The 20,720-nt window shown below is 43.5% G+C and overlaps 1 protein-coding gene and 3 long non-coding RNA genes across 6 annotated transcripts; 3 read left to right on the forward strand and 1 right to left on the reverse strand.

Moving 5' to 3' along the window:
* The first annotated feature begins 5,507 nt into the window (after nucleotides 1-5,507).
* On the forward strand, nucleotides 5,508-7,770 carry LOC125709905 (uncharacterized). Its single transcript, XR_007382864.1, has 3 exons — nucleotides 5,508-5,587; nucleotides 6,918-7,021; nucleotides 7,410-7,770. It is a non-coding gene; the product is annotated as an uncharacterized LOC125709905 (long non-coding RNA).
* Nucleotides 7,771-8,069: 299 nt separating this feature from the next.
* LOC125709902 (COP9 signalosome complex subunit 8) lies at nucleotides 8,070-19,409 on the reverse strand. 2 transcript variants are annotated; one of them, XM_048978892.1, is made up of 7 exons: nucleotides 19,252-19,409; nucleotides 18,553-18,623; nucleotides 17,268-17,316; nucleotides 16,333-16,465; nucleotides 9,705-9,812; nucleotides 9,470-9,532; nucleotides 8,070-8,980 (listed from the first exon to the last, which is right to left on the reverse strand). In XM_048978892.1, the coding sequence occupies exons 1-7, from the start codon at nucleotides 19,321-19,323 to the stop codon at nucleotides 8,901-8,903; spliced, it is 576 nt and encodes a 191-aa protein (XP_048834849.1). In that variant the 5' UTR covers nucleotides 19,324-19,409; the 3' UTR covers nucleotides 8,070-8,900. The 2 variants fall into 2 exon arrangements, with proteins under 2 accessions (XP_048834849.1, XP_048834850.1); XM_048978893.1 differs by lacking the exons at nucleotides 8,070-8,980; nucleotides 9,470-9,532; nucleotides 9,705-9,812 and adding an exon at nucleotides 11,251-12,776.
* On the forward strand, nucleotides 13,676-15,806 carry LOC125709906 (uncharacterized). The gene is made up of 3 exons (XR_007382865.1): nucleotides 13,676-14,199; nucleotides 14,683-14,811; nucleotides 15,735-15,806. It is a non-coding gene; the product is annotated as an uncharacterized LOC125709906 (long non-coding RNA).
* On the forward strand, nucleotides 17,344-18,537 carry LOC125709904 (uncharacterized). Of its 2 annotated transcripts, none has more exons than XR_007382863.1 (3): nucleotides 17,344-17,686; nucleotides 17,842-18,151; nucleotides 18,214-18,537. It is a non-coding gene; the product is annotated as an uncharacterized LOC125709904 (long non-coding RNA). The 2 variants fall into 2 exon arrangements; XR_007382862.1 differs by having other exon boundaries at nucleotides 17,842-17,996; nucleotides 18,090-18,537.
* Nucleotides 19,410-20,720: the final 1,311 nt, after the last annotated feature.

Below are 20,720 nucleotides of genomic sequence, written 5' to 3' on the forward strand. Positions count from 1 at the left end.
ACATCTGTGGGCCCTTGAGCTCGGCGCTTAGCCCTCAGCTCCCTGGGCGCTGCTGCAGGTGGCTGCCCTTCACTGCCAAGCTCGCTCTCAGTTACATAGAGCGAAATAGAGCAGGCGAAAAGGGAATTCCCCCTTGGGTAACAATGAAGCATAATCATTTCTTCACTTCATTTCATGTCACATCAGGTTCATGTTTTCTTGTATTCCTTATTATTACATGAGCAGATGGGCCTGTCAGAATAGATTTCAAACCTTCTTATTTTGTCATTCGCCCAACTCCAGGGACTGTCCTTTGACCTTGTGAAACGTGTTGTGAAGCTTTCAGCTAATTCTAGAATCCATAATTATCGTCATCCATCCATCACTCTTAACTGATCACCCAGTACCACCTCAGTAGGGGATTGCAGACCATCAACAAGCACAAAGTCAGGCACACAAAAACCAGGAGATACAAATACATTATTTGCTCATACTGTCATCTTTTTGGCAGTAGGTACTGAGATTTATTAGCACATCTGTAATAAATTCCTATCACGAATATTCATGCAATCTGTTGCTAGTATTTAATGTAGAGTATTTGCATTCCTATATGTCTTAATTGACTACTTAATTTCATTTTCATCTTAAATGCTTTTAGTTGAACAGACCAAGATAATCCCATTAAGAACCTAAGAAGATGTATAGGATGCTGATCCATCTGGATGCACATCAGGCCATGGAGATCCAGCCATAAAAAGCTTCACAAACAACAGACTTGTGACTCATTTAACGTCTTCCAGACATCTTTTGCAGATGGTTTAAATAATATCCTAGCAGAAGACGTAGTCAGCTTGCATTAGGGTTTTATGTCCTTGCTTGTGCTGGAGGAAGGATCCTTGAGAAAAGTACTGTTCACTATAGACAGTCAAATTCCATACTGCAAACAGGCATAAAGACGTGTCTACATCTAGGCAAGAACGCAAGAACATTAATACTATACGGGATGATGCTTTTCTGGATTATTCTGCACTTTGGGCTGTTGAATTCCTCAGGATGCAGCCTTTACACAATATGACTAACATCTGGCCAATGGCGATTTATGGACAAAATTCCACTGACATAATTTCCAGCCTATGTTTCCTGTTCAGTTCATGGGATCCGTGGCTTATAGCACGTTGCATTTATGGACTGATGGACATAGACAACAATTCACGTGAAAGTGGTGTTTTCCCAGATGACTATGTTGTGTTGCCTTCCACGTTTCAGCAAAGCAGTGGGTTTGAAACATCTTATGCATTTCTGTAATGATCGGTCACTAACCCAGTGAGGGGCACACTAATGTCGCTGGAGGCTATAGACTGACGGGGCTATTTTTTGAGCTAAAAGTGAAATTGGAGAGGGAATTGTTATGATGTAAAGTCAAAAATCTTATAATCAATGCACAGACTGTTGGTCTTAAAATGTGCGGAGCTGGTGAGAGGGGATGGTCTATGCATTAATCCACTCTTGACCCCTATGCTCACAGGCACTTAGAGTTCTGCCCCATTTGATGAAGACTTCTGGCACACAGCATCACCCAGTGGACTGCACTAAGCTTCCTCATTCTGTCTATTATCATTGTCAGGTGCAGTCAGGCAGGGGCAAAGCCAGACCTTTTACAATGGGGTGACAAATCCAGATCCGGAGATTTTATCGGAGTTGCCGTGGGATACAACACAAACTCGGCATCCAAAGAAACCGATAATGTGGTCAAAATTATAAATATAACAATATGCACAATAGAATACACAAATGTGCTTTATTGGTCCTCAAACCAGTAAAGAAAGAAAAAGTATGTGTACATTAATGTATATTGTCTTAGATCTCTGGGCAGTGTATCGTTTCACACACACACAGGTTTCTAATTGTATTTTTGTGGGGACTCCCCATTCATTTCTACCGGGAAAACTCTAATCCCAACATGCCAACCTTAACCCCTACCCAGCCCTAACCTTAACCAAAAGTAACCAAACAAAACTTTTGACATTTTTAGTTTTTTGATTGCATTCACTTTGTGGTGACCTGAAAAACGGTCCCCACAATACCAAAATATCAGGTTTTTATTACATTGTAGGGGACATTTGGTCCCCACAATGTAATATAAACATAATCCACACACACACACACAACAACAACAATTATTGTAATGTAATAATTATAATATTGAAGTGGCCAATGGGGTAGCCATGCTTCATGTTCGGATGGCATTGGCTACCCCGGCCACTCTTTAGCTCCGCCCCTGCCATCAGATGACATGATGTCTATGTTGCCTTCTGTCAACCATATTGACAGGGTTCCTCTGGAATGTCTTGTCTTCTTTATGCTTCATCAGGCTTCCCAAGGCCATGATAATTGCTGTGACTTTTGAGTCCATCCAGCTTCTTCTTGATCCATTTCCTCCTCAGCCTTTCCAAGTGTACTGGCACTTGTAGTAATATAGCCAAGATAAAATGGATTCAGCCTAGTTATTTTTACTCTATGTTCAAGTTTACGGGAAGTACTGGGGCCTCCCTCTGTCTTCTGAATTCTGAAGAATTCTGATCTTAGTTCTTAAAGATATGGGTCAATACTCCTGAAGATTCCACTGTCCATCAGATAGCAGTTACCTTTACCAGTGGGCAGTGCGGCGCCCCTAACTGATGAGGGCCACATCAGATTTTATTTGCATTTCCTACTTTTCCCTTTCCCATTTGGGTATCTTATAGAACATGGTGGAAAGAGTAGAGTTAGGTTCCTCCATGTAAATGGAAGCTTATAACCCATGACTTGACTGTGCGGTTGTGGTGTTTTTGAACTCGCAGAGCTGCGGGATTAATGTTCAATTATAGAGCGATAAGCAGAAAACTTAAATGTAATTTGATGGACATTTTGTTATCATCCAGACATAATCCATGAATGAGTAACATAATGTAATCAGCCTGGAGCTTCTCCCAGGATGCAAAGGGAGACAGAGGGAGGCCCCAGGCAGAAGACACCCTGGATGGGACGCCAACCCATCACAGGCCAGACACACTCACATGCACATGTGCACAGGGCCAATCTGAGGATCAAATCTTCAATCCCGGTGTTAAGGCTACAGTGGCAGCTACTGAATGGCCTTTTGTGGGATATAAAACCATTGGAAAGAGAAAATAATACGAAGATAGTACATTTTTGCAGAAGCTGTAGTGAAAAGACTGCATTTACAGTTAAGTCATTTAATTTTGTCTGGGCTCAAATCCACTATTTACTCACAAACTAGTCAAACAAACAGAAAAAGCTAGAAAAATGTATTGGAGCTGAATTACTTTTAGGTTCTGTTCATACACTGCAGTAATTCCATCTATATAAACTGCTCAGGGAAACTGAGTTCACTTTGCTGGAACTCAGCAATTGGTAAGAGGGAAATTGCATTCGTACAATGAGCTGAGGACCCAGGGAAAATCCCAATCTTCCGCTATTCACTGGCCTCTCATATTGCCCAGAAGCACAAGAGAGCAACAACACGAATGCAGCAAAAGCGAATGTAAACCAGCTGTTCTTCAGAGTACATTAAAACGCCTGTATGTCAAAATGTCTGCTCGTGTGATGCTCTGCAGGGAGCCTGGCATTTTAATAATGAGATTCTCTGTGTTTACAGCCACTACTTTCAACACAGTAAGAAAACAGCAGGCCTGCGCTGTTTCACTCATAACGAATAACATGGTTATGTTACATTAGTCTGAAGAAATTTATAGTGTAAAAACGGAGCTCAGCATTCAGAATAAGGCATGTAAGGGACCTTAGCTACGGCTGTGTCTCACCGCTAGCTGTCTGCTTAACCGCGTGAAAAATAAGGAGAGCAGGTTACCTGCAGGGTGCAGCACTAGAAAGATTTAAGCTGCTGCTAAGGGGGAATTGGGACACTCCTTTCAAGCCTTCTTACCCCTTTTTTTGGTTATATTGCAAGGCCTTGAGGAGAACCAGAGGCCCAGTTTCCAGCACATGCCTGTGGAAATGTGGACATGTGACAAGGGAGATTTGGCTTAGAGTTTTGTTTTCCGTTTATCAAGCACATCCATTAACTGAAGCTATAAAAACCGTATGACTCATAAGTACCACCAGACTGAAGCCATCTGCTCTCAACAATACTCCCACTAACAATTAAAAACAGGCCGCTGAAATATCTCATCATTTTCAGTGACTGACTTTTAAAATCATATACTTTTTCTATTGAGAAATTATCAAGGGAATTTAATTTAAAGGGCACTGGGGCTCTTTTTGTTTGATCTTGGCTTAGGCGGCTAACTCTGCCTCCAAATCCTGGAGGCCCTTTAAACAGTAGTCTGAGAAATATCTTGGCTTTGGATGTTAGACTCCCAAGCCAAGAGAAAAAGCAGGCTAGAGAGAGGGCGTGTGAAGGTGGGACGGATTTCCCACGCCCACCCCAGTGTAGAACTCCTTAGCTTCTGTTCACACAACAGGAGGTGCTCATCCAGGTACTGCTCACATGGACACACAATAAGGTTTCTGCGTAAGGAGGTTTACGTCAGGTGATCTTCCACAGAGTTCCAGTGCCCTCTTTTTGCTCAACATACACCTCATATTCTGCATCTGGACCAGAGGCTCAAACATCTGCCGTCATCTGCTTCAGACTTCTAAGGACTTTGTTGCGTGTGGGACATAAATCCCGCATCTAAAATGGGCGTCTAAAAGGAATTTACAAAAAGAGTGAGTCCAGTGCCCTCTCCCCCAGCCCCCCCTCCCCCCCGTCTGATGAGACCCTCTGGAGCTCAGACAGCCATGACTCACATGGAAACTTTTGAGCATGTGGTGGTTTGAGTGAAAAATTCTCACCATCGAAAAGCAAAAAGCAATAATCGTTTGCACATATTGCAAGAGTTTTTGCATTTTAAAATTGCCTTTTTCAGCAGTTTTTATGAAATTGAAAATGGAAGCTTCTGACGTTTGATAGTAATAATTATGGCTGAAGTATTTAACTACTAGCAGAAAAATAAAAATCATGGAAATTTTATATGCTTTTCCAAAAGCATTATGATTCTTTGGCTGCATATTATATATATATATATATATATATATATATATATATATACATATATGTATATATTAGCAATGATTTAATGAAAAGTTTCAAGGCATTTATTATCAGAAGATCATGCCAAATAAATGCAAGAAAATTTTTGCAGCAGCTGATAATTAACAGTAAATTACACCATCGTATATGCACTGTCAATCCAATCTAACCCATTTCTCAAATAAGTTACACAACTCCAAACGTATAAATGCCTCTTCTCACCAATGTAAGCAAAAGCTCCCTTGGTAGCAGTATTTACATTGAAACTTATGATCTATTTCTGACCTGGCTTTCCCAGTCCATTTTAAAGTCATGCTGCTATTGGTACCTCTCTATGTACTGCTCTACGTCTTTACACCAGTCTGTAACCCTTCAGCGACTGTATTAATAATATATCTATCAGTCCTCTTCTCCATGAAAATATCAGCAGATGATCTGCAAAGTCAGCTGCTCTAGCAGTAGAGTGCCGTTCTACTTTACTACTAACAATACCTACATCTGACTTTCAGACTAAGGGTAAGTATGCCGGGGAGCTGGGAAGCCAGTTGGTCTCTATGGCTTTTTCTTCTTCTACTATGGGTCCTTTAGATTAGGACCAAGCTGAGTTGAATCACGTTGCCAATTTTCTGCCTGTTTTCAGTGTTAAACAATCGCCAATCCATCTATATTGTGGCCATGACTTGATTGGGGGTGTGGAGAACCTGGAGCCTCTGCCAGGCAGTGCAGACCACGAGGCTGGGGTGCCTCCTAGTTTGGATGGTCTATCCTTCTCTTAAACTGACTGCTGCAACATGCAGGTCTGAACGCAAAGATACTAAAAAGTCATTGATTTCGAAGCCTCAGCGTTTACACAATGGTGCATGATATTGAAATATACCGTTTATTCATAATGGCATTTTTAAGGACAAAAAGAAGGAATAAGAATTACATGAAAATGCAATGTAAAAATTCTTTTAAAAATGCTTTCTCCAAATGGTAAAATGAAGTATCAGGAAACAGGAACAGTGGTCAAAAAGCCAAAACTCCATGAAAGATTGGAAGCTTAACAGGATAGTGACAGAGCACCGAAATAACGCTTCTGTGTCAAGCAAAACCGCATGGCGTGAGCTTAACGAAATAATATTTGTGGCACATCTGAAACTGCTTGTATCCAAAGCCAGTGGACGACAGCATGCAACACTGTATAAGCTGCCCTTAGCAACAGCAAATGAATCTGTCTGATGAGTCACCTCTCACTCTATTTTCCCCTCGAGGAAAGACCAGGCTGGGTCACACACTAAAATTAGCTGAGAGCGCAACAGCTAGCAGCTACACTGGCCAGCATCGGCCCTTGTTTTATGAATCAGTGTTTACCTAGCTGGGGACCAATCAGGGCAGACCAGAGGTGGGTTGCCATAGTTACAGCCCAGCCTGATTATCTACAGAGTACTACAGTGTATGCACACTATGCCACAGGTATTGCATCCAAATATACAGAGCATATCACCTTCACAAAGTCAATACCTGAACTTTTCCATATAACACATTCTGCACCAATAACTCATGTGGTGAGAGTTACAATTCATTACCTTGCCAGTCCACATCATAAAATACCCTCCATGATTATCCCATCCTACTTACTGGCATATAGAAAACAACAGTGCAGTCTCACTCCCGGGGTTGGGGATATGACTCCTGCCCTCAGCTCTGTATGTGAAGAGTTATGGTTAGGGCTAAGGTTCCAGTCTAGGAAGTGTCCTGCACTTCAAGAAACTCTGTACTGCATAAGAAATTAATTAAGAATAAATGGATGCACAGGAACGCGAATACAATTTTAGTTTTGACTAATAAGTTATATTTTCCACAGTGTTTGCTGGATAAACACCCAACACTTCTTGATGTGGTTGGTTTACATTGGCTCGGCTGATCCTGACGGATATTTGTCACAGGAAACCCTGACTCATCGAAACAGTTAAGTTACGTTTTGCATTTTCTGTTCTCAGTCTTTGCCATTCTGTTTCCCTCTGTTTACACATCTTATGTAGTTACAACACCTGAAATTTTTATATATACGCATATTTTCCATAATAATCAGCTTCCAGATGCAGTTCCCTAGATGCAATAAATAAAAATTCAGGTGGTAATAATTAGTGGCTGGAAGGATATTTTTGCATGCAGTTCCACAGGACTGTAGAGAAAAAACATGTGGGGCTCGATTTACCTTTTGTTAGCTAACCTCTGAAGCATGTATCTCTTCCTGCAGCCTCCAGTTAATTGGAAATGTGTGTGTGTGTTTAAAGAGCAAGACCGATCTCTGTGGCTATGATGCATTCTCTGCATCTTTTCATGTCTTACACAGACTGGTGGAATGACACGTCTCATCACCTACACACCTGTGAAGAACATCCTTTTGGACTGGAGTTACTGTGACTCGTGATAGTTGCAGCTGGAAAACTTCGCTGCCTTCTGACTTCCTGGCATCCCTCTCCAGCATCCCGTCATCCAGATCCTTCCCCACTTCTATAATTCAGATCAGACGACATGCAGTTTCTTTTCACAACAGGAAAAAAGCACAGCTTTCCATCCATGCATTCCTGTATTTACCTTCCAAGGCTTAACAAGAAAAAAAAAGATTTCCTGAATTCCAACATCAAAGTATAGTGTGTGTGTGTGTGTATACACACATATATACACTGTATAATACGCTGAATCCATGTGAATGAAGTGGTGTGTGTGTGTGTGTATACACACACACCACTTCATTCACATGAATTCAGCATAGTGCAAGGTGCACAGCAAATGCAAGTTTTGCTTTTTAAAATTTTCAAAATGTTTTTTTCCTGTCCGCGGTTGGTTGAATCCATGGATGCGAAATCTGTGGATACGGAACGTCATATGTTTACCCACTGATACAGACCTCGCACAGACCGACACAGCACATTCTACCTTAAGATGTCACTCACCACTCAGACCCGACATGCCAAAGTGATCACTCTCACACTCAAGATAAGCACAGCAGTTTAATTCTCAAATAAAAATTTATTTAACAACCATGGAAGAGCTTGGTACATGGTGAAAATGACCAGTGGAGTAAAGATGCAAAGCAGGGAGCCTTTGTACTGATCTCAGTACTCAGAGACACTGCCGTTACTGAGCGGTTTACAGAAGGGGGGGGGGTGGTGCATCCTCCTGGCAGACAGACAGCACTGCGAGGAGAAACATTTCATACGGAGCCTTTCCCCACACAGGAAAAAAACATGCTTGTTTATGGTCTGAGGTGGGAACAATCAGGAATTCCAGTCAGCGTGACAGTGCTTTCATAACAGTTCAGACGGCTGTTTTGAGTTAAAAATAATACCCATTTCAAGAAGGAAGGAGAAAACAGTGCCTGAATAATGACTGAACGGGTGACGGGAGGCAGCTTACACAGCACACACGAGGTGTAATGCAGCCACCGACCAGGAGTCTGTCTAATGTATACAACTACACAGAGGAGTATTGTACAGTTGGTGAGAATGTTTATTCTCCACTTTAGCGAGAAGTGAGCAAGAAAGAAATGCAAAGCAACCCAAAAAAATGAAGAAAAAAACATGCAGTAGTCAAAGACAGGGTGTGTATGACAGGATGCTTACCATGTGCTGGTGATTTTAAATCTACACAAACAAAATACCAGCACTTGGGAATCACTCCAAACTGGACACCCTCACTCCAGATCCTCAGCGACACAACTGGCTCAGCATGAGCAAAGCCCCCTTCTGGTGAAACGCATAACTGCGACATGTGTTCACCGCATGACCGGGGGGGGGGGGGGGGGGCTCAGAGGAGGGGCACCCAGCTGGGGCCGGGCTACTCAATTCTCCAGGAAAGCCACGTAGTCGGTCAGTCTGGCCAGCTGCTGCTCGTTGGGGACCAGCGAGACCGGTGGAGGATCTGGGGGAGACAGATATCAGTCGGTGTACGGCTGTAAGACTGGAGAGAGCACTCGTGACACAAGAGGACATTCGCTAGTCATTTAATACAAGTGAGGCCTCATACACACAGGTTATAGAAAGAGAATGTGTGTGCGCACAGGTGCATGGAGAGCTACTCGTGAGACGGTTCTCTGAGTTCAGGATTCCGGAGAACTGGATGGGCCGTGGGGTGGGGGATGGATTCAGTGCTACTGCCACAAATGTTCTGCAGATGTTAAGTCCTACAGGCCAGCCTCATACACAGAAATAGTGGGAAGTACTTTGGTAGCTAAGCAAACACAAAAAGATCAGCCTGTGGTTCCATGGGTCTTTATGAATGAGACACCTGAACTGTGAGAGTTTGTGTCACTTAATTACACACAACAATGACTGTTAGAGAATCTCCATAAAATGCAAATGCCAAAACAAACATTCGACTGCTGATTTATGGTAGAACAGTGCCACCTACCTGGCTTCTGTGGTATGACCATCCTGGTGTTTGGGTCTGCTTGCCAGCCCTGAGCAACGGCTCCTGCAGGGACAAGATAGCTAACAGTCTTTGGTTTTTTGATAATTTACTGATTTACGCAGGTTATAAGATGCAATCCGAAGCAGACAGGTGTTTTACAAGACCACCGCTTCGTAAGGAAGGACAGGCCGACGTGCTCTGAATCTTGCACACCCCAAGAAGTGAGGAGACCTACCCCTAACCGCCTCGTCCACCGAGTGTCCCACGAAGGCAGCGAAATCCTCGGCTGTGATGGACGTGTAAGCCTGAGCCACCAGGCCGAACGCCCTCCTGCGGGTGGACTCTGGAGATGCAGAGGTAACTGGCATTTAGGATTCTGGCACCTCGGCATCGTACAGGAGGCTGTGACAGACATGAGAACTACCACCTAGGGTCAAGCAGCTTCCCCGCTAAAAAAAGCTCCTCACTGGGGTCAGTTTAGCCCCACTCACAACTGACATCTCAGATTCACACTCAGTCACCATCGTTTCACAGAAAAGCCCCTTAACTTTCCATCCTGGTTCTTGGCAAGGAGCCTGTGTTTGTGCTGAAACCAAAGCCTTAAAAATGCTTTGAATATCTCTGATGGAATGAAGCAACTGAAAGGAAGAGTATTGATTAAATTCAACCCAGACCTTGAAAAGCGTATGGCCGATTACAAAGGAACGAGAGATTAGCACACTTACATTGCCTGCTTGAGTGATAAACAAAGAAACTATCAGCCGACACTCTACACATGACACGGACGTGCCAAAACCATTATTTATGCTGTGTGAAGATCACATGAAGAAATGCAAGACTATGTTTAGACGTCAGCTACCATCATCTGCTCAACACACAAGCTTCATCAGACAGGGGCTGTGTTTGCAGGCCTCAAACTAAATCCAGGCAAGTAAACCATGAATGGTTTTATGGAGACCACCTCTGAGTTTGCAGGCAGGAGTGACATCATTCGCCCCAGGGCAACAAAGACCACATCACGACTTGCACCAGAATATGTAAGCCTCCGCTTGAAAACCTCAGTAAAAAAAAAAACATGCTGTCTACCTTTTAGACTGACACATAATTGCAGATAAATCTGTTACATCCTGTAAAGTTCAACACAGCTGAACGCATGTTCAGGGTCCTGTAGGGTGACATGCGGAGCTCAACGCTCAAGGCATCAGTTTTGACTCTGGACCATTAAACATTTGGGCATAATCGAGACGACCCAAACATTTTAAAAATTTGTGATTAAAAGAAATTAATAATAAAATAAAACATTTCTTCCCTCAAATGTACTCACTCCCATACAGGATATGGCATCGGATACTTTCTGCACCACATGAAATATGCCATTAAACAAAAGCCATTGCGAACTAAAACATGAAAATCAAGGTGCATTGCTGTTCCTATGCTTCAGCACCTATTTTTACAAGCAAGTCACAAGTTGGGGGCAATAAGGCAATGTTTTCAAGGCCTGACCTCCAATCCCTTAGCTCCCCAGGAATGGGCAACGGGTGCCGAGCCAATGACTCTGCATACCTCCAAGCCACTGGCTATTTCCGTAGCTGCATCTCCTCTATCGCTCTCAGCCGATAAAAATAGCGCCTCACACCACCTAAGGAGAGTGTCAGCAAACTGTAAGCCAATCGATGGCTCTCTGGGGCCCTTATCCTTTAGGGACACAGGAAAAACTCAACTCAATTGCTCAATATTACTGTGGGTCTGATGTTGGCGATTAACAGGAACAAAACATGTCAAACTGTATATTCAACCAGTTTATTTCATCTAATGAAAATACCAGTCAGTAAAGTGCAGGCCATACAATCTAAATAAACAAGATGTCAAAAAGGCAGAATCACTTAAGCTATTCAGTTTGTTTTAAGCATAATAAATATGGTTGACAGAAAATAAGATCATAGAATGACAAACATATAAACATCAACATTTACCTTCAGAAGATAATCCTATAAATAATCCAGTACAAAACAAATACAAAAGTAAAAAAGGTATGTACAACATTGTACATTTTGTATTTTACATTTTAGTACATTATTGTATATATAACAGCAACTCTTAAATCACACTCGAAAGGCTTGCCATGGAAAAGCAATGCAGTCACTTTCCATATCCCTGAAGTGACTGGTCTTGTCCTAGATTAAACTATATCCTCTCTTAAACATTCAGATTCAAGTAGCTAAACTCCAAATTCACTGAAATGCGCACTTTCACTCCTCTTCCTCCTCCTCCTCTTCTTCTTCCTCTTCCTCCTCCTCATCATCATCATCATCGTCATCGTCGTGTGCTCCGAAATCCATCTTGGCTAAAACGGCTTCAGCATGTTCTGTGACCACAGTGAAGTGGTCCATTTTCTCGAAGCCTGGCTCTGGCCTCTGGATTCTGGAGTTTTTGGCTGCCTCCTTGGCCTGAGCGATGAGCTGCTTGCTGCTGAAGAGGAACTCCGCTACGCTGCTTTGCTCCATGGCCTGGACAGCGGCGTCCATCAGCTTGGTGCCATCCTGCAGTTGCTCTGTGTGTTGCTGCACCAGGGAATGCAAGGTCTGAACCTTGGTGTCCTCCTCCTGGCTGATCTTCTCCAGCAACAGTCCCTTCTTCTCCTCCAGCATGGCATAAAGTAGGTCAAACTTCTCCCCCAGGATCTTCTTCTGATGCAGTGTGTTCTCCTGGATAGCCTTGCAGGTGTCTTCCATCTGATTAAGCAGGGCCTGCACACAGCTGTTTCCAGTCACTAACAGGTCAATGGCATTGCTGAGCTCTGCCTTTTGTGTCTGGTAGATGTTCTGTAAAGGGGAAACCTCACAGTCTTTGTGAACCCCGAACACCTTGCAGAGAGAGCAGGTGGGTACCTGGCAGGTAATGCAGTAGATGTTGATCCTCTCATCCTCATGTTCTTGGCACAAGGGCTCTTTGCTGTCCTTGCTCTTCACTGGGGTCTCAAGACTGCCTTCCTGTTGCTGCTGCTGTTTGTAGATGTCAATAATGTTTTCCACCAGTAAGTTTCTCTGGAGCCCAAAGACACCATGGCGGTCCAGCACCACCTCAAAACGGCAAGTGGGGCAGCGAAAGATGCCCCCAGAGTAGTGATAAGGGTTGCGAGAGTCGTACAGGTCATTGGCACAACCCCGGCAAAGGTTGTGCTGGCAGGGCAGGATGACCACCGGTTTGGTGAACATCTCCAGGCAGATGGGGCAGCTCAGCTGCTTCTCCAAGCTCTCCATGGGGCTGGGGGGCCTCACCACTTGACCGGTCTGGATATCCATTCTGCCTTCCAAAATTTTGACCCACGGAACTGCTGTACAAGGCTGTCTGCTTCGTATGCAGTGCGTATTCTGGTTCTGCTGCAGTTGCTGTCTTCTCTCTGATCGTGATCTGCTGAGGGGCTCTCTGGCCAGCATTTATACCATGCGAGTGCTGTGAGGCACCGTCAGGGGTCAGAGATATCCGATCCCATGCACGGGATTCCTCATAGCTTGTTTGGGACTCTCGTTTCGGGGAAAACGCCTCCCCCCTTTCAGAGCAACTGACGGGTCACATGCCACACCTCGGTAGAGCAGACGACTAAGGTCAAATTCACTGCAGAAGATAAACAAGTCCCTTGTGACAGGCTGGACAGTCACACAGCTGGGACACCGTTACACAAACAACGCCACCTTTGCTCCACGTGCTGCTATGCTCTTTCCCAAACTCCTTTGCCCTACATTTTATACCCATGACACAGATCAGAATTTTTGTTGGTTATTTATTGAGAAACAATAAAACTAAATAATCATTCCAAAACAGCACCTGTAATTCAAAATAACACATTACACAACCAAAGGATGACCAGTCACATGTTGGTCCAAACACACCACCAGCCACCGGGAGTGGGTCTTATGCAATGCATAGATGAGGAACTTACTGTATGTTTATTGAAAAGTTACAAAACAACAGGTGCTAAGGGCAAGATCACAGTACACAAGATGTAGTATTTTTACCTACTCCAGAATGAATGAGGCAACCATGGGGCCAAAGAGGAGTGAGGTGTAACCCTAACATAAAATGAGCTAAACTTTAGCTCCGAAGTATTAGCATTACTGGGTAATTGCCACAGACTTCTAACCAAATTGCACTTTTGTAAATTTACATCCTCAGCCACATTACAAAAAATGGAAGGAATTACTTTAAAATAATGGTTCTCAACCTGTTTTTAATGCCCTGGGTTCAGGGGGGGGGCTCCCCAGGTTATGACAAAAATTGGTAACATTTATTAATGCATTTTAATTTGGTTACACTGCCAAACAATTTAATTTCTTTTTAATATGACTCAATGTTTCACTCCACTATGTTCAACTGTACATTTTCATTTTCATTGCTCTTAAAATAGAAGGTGAATGTTCATGAACAAAAAAAACTAAATCTAAAACACATTTGGCAAATGACTTGCATCAGAAGCCTGACAACAATTAAACATGACAATAAATTAAACATTTAATAATTGAAAAACCCTCATTTAAGGTATTAATCATCAACAAAATAAACCAAATATTGGTTTATTACGATATTTTTAACAATATTAACCAAGCTGATTCTTCACCGTTCCTATCCGTCGGCTTTTTAGCGAGATGCTAACTGAATGGTTTGATATCAGCTGGGAATTCTGGGATTCTACACAACGCCATGACTGAAGCTCTTCTACCGTTTACAATGAGGTACATTGGTTTCTACTAAAATTCATTGATAAGGCCCTGATTTCATGCACAACTAAAGCATACTGATAAACGGTTTTATATGTTGTTTTATATGTCACCTTATATGTTGTTTTGAAAATATATCGATAGCGATGTACTTTTTTCTGCGCTATTCAAGTAAATTGCATGTCCGCTCAAGGTCCTGCTAAGGTCCCCTGTTGGGCTGCGGACCCCAACTCAGAACCAACATTTAAAACATTTAGCCCATTCAGAGAATTAACAGCCAGAAATACAATGACAATTATGTTAATTTTCATAAGCTAATAATAAAACTAACAGGACGGCTTCCTGACCAGGTCTCAGTGCTCTCATTTCTGAAGGATGAAAAGCCAACAGTCAATGACAACAAGGAAAAGGATGAAACAGGCTACCATTGGTGGGCTTCCTAGCTATTAACAAATCCACTGGGAATGTAAGTGAAATTTTGCATTCCCTCCATTACAGTCCCAGGGACGGCAATTCCCAACTCTACACCAGGGGCCGTCAGGGGCAAAAACGTGACAGAAAACGACTGGCTAAAACAGGTGCCACCCAACAGTCAAGAGGAGAAGCACAGACATGTTTCACGTCGGGGTGGGTATAGACTCTGCCACTCCGAATCAGCAGATTCCAGTAACTATTATTAAAGCTAAGCTATTTATACTTATTTACAAAAGGCAAAGTACACACTCATTTACCGAGTACAACTCATTTTTTTTAAATGAAGTGTTCTTACATAGTCCGTAGTGCCTCTACACCAAGTCCATAATGCAAAGCAAAATTAATATAATATTCAAATAGCTTATTGCAATGTATTTTGCTTGAAATAATCATAAAACAAACTAAATAAAGCTGATCCACATCAGTTTTTTTTACATTGCATAATTTCTTGTATTAATGATTGCCATATCTAAAAGATATATACACGCTATGCTATAAGACCAGCTATATTAACTAGCCATTCTAAGGTAGCTTTGTAACCACCATTTGTCTTTTTTTCCTTTAAAAAACTTGAACAGTTTACAGCCAACAGGCCAATGTGGGATTTTACCTGTGATACAACAATGAAATCTTTGTTTGGAAAATAACAAGACTGTTCAGTGATTTGCAGCCACATCACTCAAGCATTAAACTATAAACATTACAGCCAAATTTATGATCTTTCTGGAACCACAAAAATATTTTCCATGATCCGGTCACCAGGACGGCTTTCACACAAGCTAGAAATCTTCCATACACTTCTAATGGTGCCCATGATGAAACAGAAAAAACTGCCCTGTTTACCTTGCACTTCGATGACCAACAGCTCCCTCACCTGGAGAGGAGGCAGTAATGCAGCTAGATGAAGCAGATCCATGTGGGAGAAATTATAGCCATTTCATAACGGGACAGGACACATTTTCCTGGCATGGTGGACTTGCGAACCTCACCCTAGGCAAGCTCAAAGAGGCACCCTATACTGCGTTAAGTGTGAGCGATCATCTGCAGCACATTACTGACCACTTTTTCCCCTACAGGAAAGGCTGCCTTCCAAGTAAAACAGTCCACAAGGCAAAGACTGTCACCACGTTAAGATTACAGAGGCCGTGTGGCACTGAGCATGCATCCCACAGAACACTGTGGGACTTTGTGGAGGGCTGCCAACTTACTCAGTGGCTGAACACCAAAACCAGCTTGTACTGGGGAATTTCCGCTGGGTTCAAATAGTGGTGGCCTTAACGTCACCCTAGGCCTGCTTAATACTGTTAAGACATTTGGATGTAATTCCTAAAGTGAACCTTTCAATAGCTTCAACTATAGTCCCTTATAGTCCTGTGTCGACACCAGAACCCAAAATTTACTAAAAGGCTGACAAATATCCATGCGTTTGTATGATAATCCATTCATCTTCAAACCACTTATCCTGGTTAGGTTATGGATGTGTCCAGAGCCCACTATTTCCTTAAGATTTAGAAAAATTAATGATCTAACAACAAAGCATAACACATACCATTTCTTCTGAGGACACCTTGTGGCCTCTCAGCCTTACTACACCCTGCCACTCAATATTTTCTTTAACCTCTGGTTAATACACCTTCCTGTAATGCAGACAGAACTACACGACGACGCAGGTACCTCGCAGGGCCTCCATCACAGGCAGGATGCTCTCGGACCACTGGTGGGCGGCGATGCTGCTGTAGATTCCTGGGAAGTCTCGCTGCCAGATTCGCTGGCCGACAGCCCAGATGGCCATAAGCTCAGGGTTGGCCTAGAGGGAGAAAAGCAGAGGAGCCTTTCAGCAGCAAATTGTTGCACCCCACAGCCAGCATGGTAAACACTTATTCTGGGCATTGTCACAGAGAACTGTCAAGATACTGTGGAGGGGAAAGTAGATGGAAAGTGGGCCATGCAGAGATCCAGCAGGAGGCCAGCTGTGCTCCTCAAAACCAGAGACCAGAAGCCACTACCACAGGAAACCACTGTCAGCAATTCACACAATTGTTTTTTTGTCCCCCAGCCCTGTATTTAATATTTTCGGTCGACTGAAGACACTAATCTATTAATGTGTAACATACACCTATTAAATTCATGCATATCACACTCAAAACTATTTACAGACTATTTACAGGTAGTCAGACAAGACATACAGGGTACAGTAAGTATTATTAAGCCACAAGGAAGCTGTTTCACAATGATTAAAAAAACTGAGTTAGCACTTTGATTTCTTGTGTTATTTATTTCTAGCAATTTTCAGATGTTGGTTACCTCGAAAACACAGGAATTCTTTCAATGGAAACAAATAAGTACAAAAAATGGTAAAAGAACATTTAATGAGATAGAAATCTAGCTCTTTAATTAAAGTGTCAATGAGATGAGCTAATCATGTAAAGATATTTAACGGATTTAATTAAGGTGCTTTTGAAGAGCAAGCAGAGAATGGACCAGCTAATCACAAACAACAATATTATATAACAGAAACAAACAACGGGAACGCAAAGCACTGCTACAAAAACAAGCTGCTCAAACAACAAAAACTAAAAGTGTTAATAATTCTTTAATAATTTACTTACGGTCTTTATTGCCTGAGGAATCCTCTTCCAAAGATACCGTGCATTGTTCCTGAAAACAGACTTTCATTTAGGACAAGAGTCCCAACATTCCTCAATACTGTATCCACACATCACTGCACCACAGCGATGAATACGCTGTCTGTGTATTAGTATTAACTGCAAACCATGGCAAAGTAACAAAACACTACTTATTTAACTTGAGTCTATATTTTATTTCTGCACCCAATCCAGTTATGATGGATTTTAACTATGCTCTTTTGTGCCCAGAAATCAAACAGGATTGATGTCTGTGATCCATACAAACTTCCAGGTCACGGAAAGGGGATGTGTAGGGCCTACGGGTCACGGAAAGGGGAGGTGTAGGGCCTACGGGTCACAGAATGGGGAGGTGTAGGGCCTACGGGTCACGGAAAGGGGATGTGTAGGGCCTACGGGTCACAGAATGGGGAGGTGTAGGGCCTACGGGTCACAGAAAGGGGAGGTGTAGGGCCTACGGGTCACAGAATGGGGAGGTATAGGGCCTACGGGTCACGGAAAGGGGAGGTGTAGAGCCTACGGGTCACGGAATGGGGAGGTGTAGGGCCTACGGGTCACGGAATGGGGAGGTGTAGGGCCTACGGGTCACGGAAAGGGGATGTGTAGGGCCTACGGGTCACGGAAAGGGGATGTGTAGGGCCTACGGGTCACGGAAAGGGGATGTGTAGGGCCTACGGGTCACGGAAAGGGGATGTGTAGGGCCTACGGGTCACGGAAAGGGGAGGTGTAGGGCCTACGGGTCACAGAAAGGGGAGGTGTAGGGCCTACGGGTCACAGAATGGGGAGGTGTAGGGCCTACGGGTCACGGAAAGGGGATGTGTAGGGCCTACGGGTCACGGAAAGGGGATGTGTAGGGCCTACGGGTCACGGAAAGGGGAGGTATAGGGCCTACGGGTCACAGAATGGGGAGGTGTAGGGCCTACGGGTCACGGAAAGGGGATGTGTAGGGCCTACGGGTCACAGAAAGGGGAGGTATAGGGCCTACGGGTCACAGAAAGGGGAGGTATAGGGCCTACGGGTCACAGAATGGGGAGGTGTAGGGCCTACGGGTCACAGAATGGGGAGGTGTAGGGCCTACGGGTCACAGAATGGGGAGGTGTAGGGCCTACGGGTCACAGAATGGGGAGGTGTAGGGCCTACGGGTCACAGAAAGGGGATGTGTAGGGCCTACGGGTCTTTGAGATGGATGTATAGTGCCAAAAACTGACCAGCAAAGCTGGGGAGGTAAAGGGGTGCAGGCGAAACTCACATGTCATTATGGAGGAGGTACAGAGCCAGCAGCTGGGCATATACCTGCGGTGTTGCCACTCCCCCAGGAGCCTGACAACACAGAGGACTACAGTAAACACTGTATCAAGTGCTTATTATCATCCATTAGAGACAACATGGAAATACTCTGTTATTGCTACATTTTCCACTTGCACATGTTGTCATTCCCAGTTTCATTTTCAAGAGGTTTTGTCTTCTTTCTTTTCTTAATAAAGCCAGGCAAAATGATACCTTGTTTTACTGCCGTGTTCTGCTGAAGCCTTCTGCATCCACAAGCATGTAGTGCTTAAACTGCTGCTTCTAAATTGATTTTACAATCACGTGATAAAACGTTCTTATAAATATCGTTAGTGCCATTTAGCTCTTTTGCATCTAGTTGTTGCATATCAACTGACATCTACGCGTCTGACAGAAACACACAACCGGCAACATACTACCGAAGCTGTTCTTCCAAAGTCAAATGAATTAAGCACCGACAACCGTTCATACAGATAAGCAAAGTAGGCGAAGCCAGGTAATCCTTATTTACTTCAAACAGCGAGAACTTTCGGACCAACAGCGACGAGCTCAGCTGTGCAGCCAAACCATGTGAGGCTGATGCCGGAGCTCAGTAACAGCGCTCGGCCTCCGCCACTCACCCACCAGCTTAAGTACCACTTCATTCAGCAGCACGATTTACCTCCAGCTCTTGTACTTCGCATTGCTCCAGCAGTTTGTCGTAATTTTCACTTGTCATTACAGCCGCTGGCATCTTCTCGTATTCATTCGCAACGAAGCGCCTGTTCCGCCCGCTTGAACAGGAAGCTCTCCGAGACGTAATTTCCCTTTAGAACACGTCATCAACAACGAAACTTCCTCTCAAAGATGCCGGCTAAACTTCCGGGGGGTATTTACGTCATTTTCCATTGCCGAAGGCCAGTTCCAATACTAAGAACACAAGTGCAGAGCACGGTACAAAATCCCCAGATGTTGGTCTTGCTCCGCCTCAAATATCAAGAATACATCAATTTGTATCCGAACGAGACCCAACACCATGAATCACTTTGCCTCAAGTTCGTTCTTGGGATGCAAATTAGGAAGACCAGTCTTGCCAAGACCACAAGTATGGTCGTTACGTTCTTGGTATTCAGAAACGCCCTGTTCTCCTAAATTCGGCAAGAAACGTCTCGTTCTTCGATTTGGACAGTCAACAGGCTTAGGGGAAACTTAAGCATGTAGTGCCAGTAATTGTGCTCTTCGATTATTATCTTCAGTAGTATGAGTATTATAGGACCGATGATTAACGTCTTTCCATATTCTGTTGTCTCAGGGAAGTATAAACATTGCACCAACCATTTTTTTCACGAAACAAAAATATTTAGATCATTATTACATATTTATGAAATTCAAGGACATAAATAGTATTTTTATAATGAATAATAAAATGAGTTGTTTGACAATATAGTATTGATTGCATTATAATAAGGGCGGCGGGGCGGCATGGTGGTGCAGTGGTTAGCACTGTTGCCTCACACCTCTGGGACCCGGGTTCGAGTCTCCGCCTGGGTTACATGTGTGTGGAGTTTGCATGTTCTCCCCATGTCGTCGTGGGGTTTCCTCCGGTACTCCGGTTTCCCCCCACAGTCCAAAAACATGCTGAGGCTACTTTAGTTACTAAATTGCCCGTAGGTGTGCATGTGAGAGTGAATGGTGTGTGAGTGTGCCCTGCGATGGGCTGGCCCCCCATCCTGGGTTGTTCCCAGCCTCTTGCCCATTGCTTCCGGGATAGGCTCCGGACCCCCCCGCGACCCAGTAGGTTTGGAAAATGGATGGATGGATGGATGTATTATAATATAAGAACATTAATTAGGGCAATGTGTAGTAAAATACTCTTGGAATTTTAAAAGTGTTTTAAGCTTATTTTAAAATAGTTTTTACTTCAACCAATATAATGGGATCAGGTTAATTTCCTAATTCAGCATCCTTTTCACGATATCTATCAGTAGTATTTTTCATGTAAGCCTAATATTAGCGCCTGGTGTGTGTTGTACGTTACTGCATTTGTAACACCGTAAAGTTCGTTGCATTTTATTATTATTCTAATAAATTCATCTAGAGTTTAAGCACCCGCATTTCTTAGTTACTTATCCAATGTAGGGTCACGTGTTG

The sequence above is a fragment of the Brienomyrus brachyistius genome, chromosome 16 (genome assembly GCF_023856365.1).
Source record: "Brienomyrus brachyistius isolate T26 chromosome 16, BBRACH_0.4, whole genome shotgun sequence".
Classification (NCBI taxonomy): Eukaryota; Metazoa; Chordata; class Actinopteri; order Osteoglossiformes; family Mormyridae; genus Brienomyrus; species Brienomyrus brachyistius.

Coding starts and splice junctions, on each gene's coding strand:
- LOC125709902 (XM_048978893.1), bottom strand. CDS start 19,323: ATGCCAGCGGCTGTAATGACAAGTGAAAATTACGACAAACTGCTGGAG. Junction 18,624..19,251: donor GCGAAGTACAAGAGCTGGAG/GTAAATCGTGCT, acceptor CTGTGTTGTCAG/GCTCCTGGGGGAGTGGCAAC. Junction 16,466..17,267: donor TTCCTCAGGCAATAAAGACC/GTAAGTAAATTA, acceptor TTCTCCCTCTAG/GCCAACCCTGAGCTTATGGC.